Source organism: Stegastes partitus, unplaced genomic scaffold, assembly GCF_000690725.1.
Source record: "Stegastes partitus isolate 25-593 unplaced genomic scaffold, Stegastes_partitus-1.0.2 Scaffold1183, whole genome shotgun sequence".
Taxonomy (NCBI): domain Eukaryota; kingdom Metazoa; phylum Chordata; class Actinopteri; family Pomacentridae; genus Stegastes; species Stegastes partitus.
The window spans coordinates 15,363-24,559 of NW_007578914.1; the positions used below are offsets into that span (position 1 = coordinate 15,363).

The 9,197-nt window shown below is 42.1% G+C and overlaps 1 protein-coding gene across 1 annotated transcript in view; it reads left to right on the plus strand.

Annotated features, from left to right (window-relative positions):
• The window catches only part of LOC103368646 (spondin-1-like), a 14,270-nt gene extending 7,320 nt beyond the window's left edge, over positions 1–6,950 (plus strand). The window contains exons 5-9 of the mRNA XM_008297070.1: positions 3,322–3,492; positions 3,618–3,785; positions 3,940–4,104; positions 5,628–5,894; positions 5,985–6,950. Of these exons, the coding sequence (XP_008295292.1) occupies positions 3,322–3,492; positions 3,618–3,785; positions 3,940–4,104; positions 5,628–5,894; positions 5,985–6,148 (935 nt within the window). The 3' untranslated portion in view covers positions 6,149–6,950. The remainder of the gene's footprint in view (positions 1–3,321; positions 3,493–3,617; positions 3,786–3,939; positions 4,105–5,627; positions 5,895–5,984) is intronic.
• Positions 6,951–9,197: the final 2,247 nt, after the last annotated feature.

A 9,197-nucleotide genomic window follows, 5' to 3' on the forward strand; every position in this document is an offset into this window, starting at 1 on the left:
GCCGGAGAACCCGGAGAGAACCCACGCTGCACGGGGAGAACATGGAGACTCCACGCAGAAAGATCCCGGGTGTCCTCACTGGGATGCGAACCAGCAACCTTCTTGCTGCGAGGCAATGATGCTAACCACTGAGCCACCTTGCAGCCCCAGAAAAACTGACTTAAGCTTAAACTGTTACATGTGAAACAGTGAAACCCACAATGAAAACACATGAGTTTCTGCTTTACTGGTTAACCTCTTCAACTCTGGAGGTCTGTGCACTAGAAGCAAGCTCTATTATATACTATACATTATTATATTACTATTGTTAATACTAGCTCATGTTTTTTTAATGTGGCACATTCGCTGAAGGAGCCATGCCATGACTAATATGGATGCAGCATTTGTTGTGCTTAATTTCTGCTGCATTGGATTTTGCGAAGCTGCAATTCAGAATTTTTCAGAACAGGCTCAATAACATCTGACTCACTCTTATGAAGCTGTTATTGTCTCTCAAGCTGACAGCTGTGATTGGGGAGATGTAAAAAATGTCAATTTCTGCTGGAGTTTTTCAAATCTCATTCTGGCCTTGTAATAAGGAGCTTTATTGTTTTGTTCTGGGTTTTTTTTTTAAATTCTCCCAGGTGTCTCTACCCAGCGAGCCCAAGGTTGTTCATTTCGACCTTACAGCTGTTACTGGCTGAATTTGGGGAATTTTTTTTTTTTTTCAGGTGGAATTTTCCAAAAATAGCCCGGGCATAAAAGGTTAACTTACACAGGAGCTGCTTTCTGCATAATCAGGACATTTTATCCTTTTACTCTTGACTGTGCCAGCGACCCTGTTGAAACCATATAATTACTAAAGAGAACACACATAACACATCTGACATACGTCGTGTAATTGTACAGAAGGATGGATGATTCCCTGCAGGCTAATGTGAACATATTTCTGATAAACATGACTTGCTCCTATATGTCAGCGGGGCTGGCAGCCACATTAATAAGAGGTGCACGCGTTCACACATCTAAAATAGCAGCATTAAGGGATTACATACGATCCTTTACATCTTCTTTTTTTCTCTTCTCTGTCAGATCTTCAGCTTTTGGCAACACATGGCTGCAATTTAATCATGATTAAAAAGTCAAATGTGTTGATTTATGCAACATGGAACATTTTTTTAAACACTAATATCGTTCCTGTGTTGTTTCTGTTATGATCAAACAATATGATTAGTGTTTAAAGTTACCCAGTGAGCTAATTACAGCCATTAAACAAAATAATCAATATTATTTGCACAGCATCATTTATGCACAGCTCCAAAAGTTTATAACGATTAGAAAGAAAATACTTAAATAGTCCAGAACACAGTATACATGCATGTATTTTTTTGTCAAAATTCAAAAAGTACGACATATTAAACAACTTTAGATCGAGTTATTTGTGATGATGGCAAAACAGGAAGTGTTGTTGAACTGCAGTTTTCGAGACACTTCCCAGAAGCAGCTTCACTCCAGATCTGTGTTTTGTACCTGATTTTTTAGGTACAATGAGCAGCAGCAGGATAAAATCAGAATGCACTACCGAGGACTTATCAGAGAGCACATCAGCAGTGTAGTCAGGCCTTAAAGCATGCACAAGCTTCCCTATCTCAGGTGGTAGTGGATATTCTTTACGTGTAGAAGTGACGGGATGCTGTTTTAGTACGCTCCTCGTGTGCAGTGGGAATACTTCAACTTTCTCTCCTGCTTTGTAATTTGCTGAGACGTTCCAGGTAAACGTGCAAAGGCTGCTTCCTTCCTTTCATTCCCTGATCAAAAATAGATATTTGCCTACTTTGCAACTTAAATGCTCACTTATTTTGCATTTAAACCCAGATTTATGGTTGTCAGGTACTATATAGGGTAATGAATAACACTGGTCTACACATATTTTGAGTTTTTTGAGCTGATTTTGGACAATTGCAATGAGCTGAATCCAAATGTTACACTGGTTTTGCTCAATGAGGTTAAAATTTTGATTTGTCGCCACATGCACTTTTTTTTTATTTTACATTTTTGTGTACATGTGCGGATATCAATGCTTTGTATCATACTAAATTCTTTTTCTATTTCCTGAAATAATCAAATTCTGAAACCTTTACAAGTTGACACTATAAATATTTGCAGGTGAATTAAATTTAGAAAGTTCACCCCCTGGTTTATGAACAGCACATTAGAGTCATGTGATTTTTTCACGATGAACATCTGAGTGAACACCACTGGATGGCGTGATCATAGTTTTAGTTGTAGTTTATGATGGTTTTCTCTGCTTCAGTATTGTTATATATTTAGTGTTCTTTGCCTCAATACCTACATTGAAAACAAATGGCTTCAGCAGGAAGGGCTTGTAGAAATGAGCCTGATGTCTTCTGCTACATCTGTGGTGAATACACTCTTGTTCCAAACAGATACCCGGTCACCAACTTTGTAAAACGAGTTTTTCATAAGAATAATAGTAATAATAATTCATTTTATTTGTATAGCGCTTTTCAAGAACTCAAAGACGCTTCACAGGATAAAAGCAAAGCAATAAAAGCATTAAACAACAAGCAACAAATACAAAGGTAGACAATATAGAAATACAGCAAGCAGGAGAAAAAATAAATAAATAAAAATCATGCTTATTTTGGCATGAAGCTAATCGCTAATGTCAAAAAATGTTAATCGATTTAGTGGCAAAATCGATTTTTTTATTATTTTTTTTAATATCGAGTTGGCATAAAAACCTGACCTGATACAGAAAAGCAGATGTTATTTTTGGATTCAGCATTGAAAAAATATGTTTTTGTAACCCGGTGTACCACATCTCTTGTCACACAATATACTACAATATGCTGGACATCCTCATGCTGTAAAGTGCTCACACTCTTCCTTTCCTGCTTAAACATTTGTGTACTGAGGACACAGTTCAAACCTTGCTGGACATCTATCCATCCATCCATCCATTATCTATACACCGCTTAATCCTCACGAGGGTCGCGGGGGGGCTGGAGTCTATCCCAGCCGACTTAGGGCGAAGGCAGGAGACACCTGGACAGGTCGCCAAGCCATCGCAGGGCCCTTGCTGGACATCTTAACTTATAGCTACATAAGAAACCAGAAACATAAAAAAAAAAAGTCAGCTGTCACAATGTCGTGCAATTAGGTGCTATTTTAAGTTTGAATCATTTATGTTTTAACTAATTAGCTTATACTATTGGTGTAAGTTTGTTATTGATAACATAGAGTTAAAAATATGTCATTTTTTATGTTACAAAAACCCATTTTCAAACTTGCTGACATCTTTGTTCTTTGACTCCTAAGACGCCTCCACCTGCATGATGTCAGAGTGGATAAACTGGTCTCCGTGCAGCGTGACCTGTGGGGCGGGAACACGATCCCGGGAGCGTTACGTCAAACAGTTCCCAGATGACGGCTCAGTGTGCACTCTGCCCACGGAGGAGACCGAGAACTGTGTGGTTAATGAGGAATGCTGTGAGTTTTCCCCCTTTTGTTGCTAAACTTCTTACCAACACACGACTAATCGAGTGCGTTAGTTTAGATCTAATGTAAGTAACACTGTGAGTTTACTGTACCTTGCCTTCTCCTCTCGGCCGCAGCTCCCAGCAGTTGTCTGGTTACGGAGTGGGGTGAATGGGATGTCTGCAGCGCCACTTGTGGTCTTGGCATGAAGAGGAGAGAGCGCATGGTGCAGATGCCTCCTGCAGATGGCTCCATCTGTGGTGCAGAGGTTCTAGAAGTGGAGAAGTGTATGATGCCAGAATGCCGTGAGTAACTATTTCACAGTTTTCCCTCTTTTTGTTTCACTGTCTCCTCAACACAAAGCTTCTAGTTTGCACATCCTTACTTGTAAAATTGTAAAATCGCCCTCTTATGTTCTGCGTTTCATGCGAACAATTCGTCCATTCGTCCTCCCTACAGATACGATCCCCTGCATGCTGACTCCGTGGTCCGACTGGAGCGACTGCAGCGTGACTTGTGGGAAGGGTCTGAGGACCCGGCAGCGTATGCTCAAGTCTCCTGTGGAACTGGGAGAGTGCACGGAAGAGTTAGAACAGGTGGAGAAGTGCATGCTACCGGAGTGCCGTAAGTAACAAACATCCTTATCCACACACCTACTGAACATGTGCATGTATAATTTATGGTAATTAATGGTAAAGTCAACTTTATTATGAAAGCTGGCGCCGTGATGATGATATACGCGCTAACGTTGGAAGTTAGCTCACAGTGTCCAGAGCAGAGGAAGGAAGTCAACAACCTCTATCCTGTGTATCCCTTACACTACTTCATATGCATCTATTTACTGTAATTTAGTGTATGTGAGGTAACTAACAAGTTCATAAGTGTTAAATGACATCAGGAAGGAAATATTAGATCTGCTATAATACTTCTGTGAAATGAATAAAAACTACAGTGACAGTGAATTTGCTGCGATACAGATAAAAGCACAAGCAATGGATTCAAAATAAATTCCACCACTTCAAATTTCAAGAGACAGTTGACTGCATCATATGCAAGTTTATATTTTATAGTATGAGGTGTGTCAGAAAAGTTCCAGGACTGGTGTCACAGAAGATATATTTCAAATACAAACTACAAACTACAAGTTTTCCCCCTGGAGTCTAACACACTTCCCCAGCCTTCTCTGCCACGCACGCCATGGAAGGATCCTCTGCAGCTCCGTCGTCACAGCCATCTTGATGTCGTCCACGTCTTCTAAACAGGTCCCCTTGATGACCCCCTTGAGCTTGGGGAAGAGGAAACAATCCCACAGAGCCAGGTGGGGTGAGTAGGGAGGTTGCTCCAGCACAGCGATGTTCTTCTCAGCCAGGAACTGTGGGATGCTCAGGGCGTTGTGAGCAGGTGAAGCAGCCACGACTCGTCCTGCCACAACTCTCGCCTCTTCTGAACGAAGCAAACGCTGCAGGATCTCTTTGCAGACGTGCTGGTTGATCGTCTGGAGGAGAAAACTGGTAGTTTGAGTTTGAAATACATCTTTTGTGACACCAGTCCTGGAACTTTTCTGACACACCTCGTAGAGCAGAAAACCTTTTTGGGCAAAGAAAGGTAATATTTCTCCAACTAGATACGAAAAAAAAATGTGTTACTGCAAAAGTATTGCAGGAGAACAAAATTTTGATACAGACTATAGCAGGAGTACAAAACAGGACGGGACGTCACCCTCTTGCCCACACATGAGATCGAAAAGAACTCTATTTTATCATGTAATGGCTCTAAACCGGAACAGTTTGGACAAACGGATGAATGGTACGTCTGGTTCTTAGAAGGCTAAGACCTGTCTGCCAAAAAGAACAGCATTAAAACAGCCGTGCTGGAGGTGGGTACATCCTGTTATGAGTTTGTTTTGCTGATGGAGGAAGTGGCAAACTTGATTATGAAGGTTTGCAGTGATTGGACAGTGAGCCTAAAATGTCAAAGTCAGCCAAAGCAGAGAATGTTCCTGCAACGTCTCAACATCAAGGTTGTGTCACCTGCATGATTCGATACATCTCATTATGTCTGTTCATCCTTCTGTGTCATCAGTTACCTCATTTCGCTTGTCTACTCCGTGACAGCTTCTTCTCTCTCTTTCCCGTCCGCCTCCTCAGCCATAGACTGCGTCATGTCAGAGTGGACCGAGTGGTCAGAATGCAACAAGTCCTGCGGGAAGGGCCACACGATCCGGACACGCATGGTGATGCTGGAGCCTCAGTTCGGCGGAGACCCCTGTCCTGAAACCATCCAGAGGAAGAAGTGCAAGCTCAGGAAGTGCAACCGAGGACAAGGAAACAGCGACGAGAAGAAACGACGCAAGGAGCAGCGCGAAAAGCGGAGGAGCAAACAGGGCAGAACCGAAGGCACCTCCGAGCATCCTGGTTTGTAATCTGCTTTAGTTTACTCAGAACTACAACAACACACGCACATATTATTCTGACTGACTTCCTGCTTTTCTGTTCTGTCTTCAGGGTGCAGAATGAGACCATGGTCAAGTTGGACAGAATGCACCAAGCTATGCGGCGGAGGTATTCAGGAACGGCTCATGACAGTGAAGCAGAGGTTTAAGACTGCCCAGCTGTCCAGCTGCAAAGACAGGAAAGAGATCAGGGCTTGTAATGTGCACCCTTGCTAGGAAGGAGGAAAGGGAGCGGGGGCTGGGGTGTTGGACGGGACGAGGGGGGAAGAGTGGGACGAGGACAGGGCACGCTGTCGCACAATGATTCCAATGCACTCTGTTTAGGGCTGAAACGACACATTCTTGAATCTGCGTCGGTTAAATCCAGAGCTGAGGTCAGTTGTCGGCGAGAGAGAGAGAGAGAGGATGAACTTGAAGCTCTCTCCGGACAACTCTGGATTTAAACCCGACTGATTCTTCTGTGCTTTCGAACGAGCTCTGATACACTTACGACTCTTTTGCGACATTACTGTAAAACTTGGTGTGGTATAATATATCTTGAAAAATATAATTATAAACTATAAATTGATTTAATAATAATAAGATAAAGAACTGTTATATCTTGTGGTATCCTTAAGTAGTACAGTATATTCCAGACTTTAAAGCACAGGTGCCCAGCCATTCCAGTGTTTTATATGCCTTCAACTGTTCTGTTGTTTTTAGGACACAAAAAAAATACCCGGTTGACTTTTTACCCAGCTGTATTGTTGTACATGTAGATGCACTACGATTGACATCTATATGATTTGGAGCATTATTAGAAGATGTTTTTTGTTGGTTTTTGTTTGTTTCATTTTGTTTTTTTGTTTTTTTTTGCAGTGGAATCTTTTGATAAGAATGTGTCCCAAGATTCTTACCAAAGTCTTGTGTAGATGTTTTCTAGATGTATTTCCTTCCTTTTCTTTATCTCTGTTCCTCTAACATATTAATATTTTGGAATAATATCACCTTTACAATAAAAGTAAATGTGACAACTTTTCACATGGGTCGGTCTTTTTATTCAGGTTGTTGGTTTACACCTGTGCTGCCACTAGATGGTGATGGTGAGTTGAAAACCTTTTATTCCCTTTCATAAAGAAGGTGGTCATTCCCTCGGCTGCCTGTTCAATGTCATACCAGCTGACTTCAAGTCTTTCTTTGCCCACTATACCTCCATGCATTATTATGCATCCGCCACAAGGGGGCAGTGTGATGAACGGAGGACACATTTCTAATAACGGAGGGATATTTGATTCATTTTTGTAAATAATTTGCAAATAACACTTGAAAACTGCCTAAAACTGATTGGAATAATTTGCAGCACATTATCATTTGTACAGTAACAAACTGAGCAACTTCTGTCCAAAGAACAAGCAGGATTCTGCAGGAATGGCCTACCACGGAGACTCCACCGGTCTTCTTCTTAATTTCATTTTAAAGGATCATAAAGGCCGGACTAGACGTGAGTTTTTATGCACATCTGAGGTCTTTAATGGACCTGCCCTCCTCCTCCTCCTCTCTGGTGTGATGGGTGGGGGGAGGGGATGGCGTCAGGCTTTCCTTGCTAAGGAACTCTGGGGACAGGGGTGAAAAATTCAATACACACATCACAATGCCATTCCTGTTGCCATGCCAACACAACCACACATGGGGGAAGCCTACACACTTCACAGGCGATGGAAACATGGAGGGGGAATTATTACAGCGATGACTGAGATGTTAAAACAGACACTGCTGTGGAGACGAGAGACACATGGGTAAAGGACAAACCGACGACATGGACGGAGGATTCGTCTTTGCGTGTAATCTGGTTGCAAACCCTTTCTACACCTTATCCAGTCTAGTGCAATGCTGAGCTAAGACCGATTGGACTCCAAGATGCAGTTATGCAAGAAGACCTTCCCTGTCTTTGTGATATTATAATCAGTTTCCTCTGTCTGCTGACACATTAATGAATATTCATATTCTGGGGGCAGGCCACGATGCAGGCGGAAAAACTGAACTCCCCGTCTTCTTCTTCATCTTCATCTAGACTGATTCTCACTGAGCAGGTTTCTCCAAATGTGAGGGTTAGGCTGCATCTTTCAGCGTCACTCTGAACCATTACCGGCTTTATTTCAGCGCCTCGAAAATTTTTAAAAGGCAGGATTCATGTGAGTTACTGCAACACCCTGTCCTTATTTCAAAAGTGCCTCAGGCGCAACACTGTGGTGAAAGCGGTGTTCAGTGGGTGTATGCATGAGAGGCTTTACAGTATCAATAAAATAGAACAAAGAACACGGATCATCAGTCTACAGCCGAAAATTTATTTTGTACAACTTAAAGCCGTTTCAGACTTTGTGTCTTGATCAAACCTAAACATCTGGGTCACAAATATGGACGAGACCCCTGAATGCCACACAGCAGTTGCAGAGATACAATTTGATTAATAAGCATTTAAAAAAACACCTCTGTGCCCATCTTGTAAAACAATTTGTCTATAAATAGATGCATGTATCCTACAGGGACTTCTGACATGGAAACAGTCCAGTTTTACGGGTCTATAAACCTGGTCAGAGACATTTTGGCATTCGGTTTAACGAGCTTGTACAGCCCTACTAACGGCCCTGTGAAGCTGCAGGCACGGCCCTAAATTCCAACTTCAGCCAACATGCTCGTAGGAACTAATGTAACATACTGAAGTTTAGCAGGCACAGCTTTTGTATCAGGGGTGTCCAATCCTGGTCCTCGAGAGCCCCTATCCAGCATGTTTTAGATGTTTCCAACACACATGATTCAAATGATCAGCTCATCATCAAGCTCTGCAGAAGCCTGATAACGATCCTGATCATTTGAATCAGGTGTGATGGAAGACGGAAACATCTAAAACATGCAGGATTGTGGCCCTCGAGGACCAGGATTGGACACCCCTGTTTTAGATTGTCTTAGTTTTGCATCTAATATTAACAACACTCAGCACAAAGGACAACTAAGACTGATGGGAGCATCACTCATGTTGGATAAATTTAAATATTCGCCTGTTGAGTGGAAACTTTCACCTGCTTGAGAAGCTAAAGGGAAAAGTCTGGGGTCACCAAAGTCGTTGGGCTTGTACATTGAAAAGCAGGTGTTGAGGAAATTTTCTATGATCTACATAAAGTCCAGTAGTCCGAGTTGTCTTTGTCTCGTTTTATTCAAAGCTTTGAAGGTACAGGTCATACAGAATGCAAGCACTCAGTACACATGAGTGCAGGCAGCGTAGTATTCT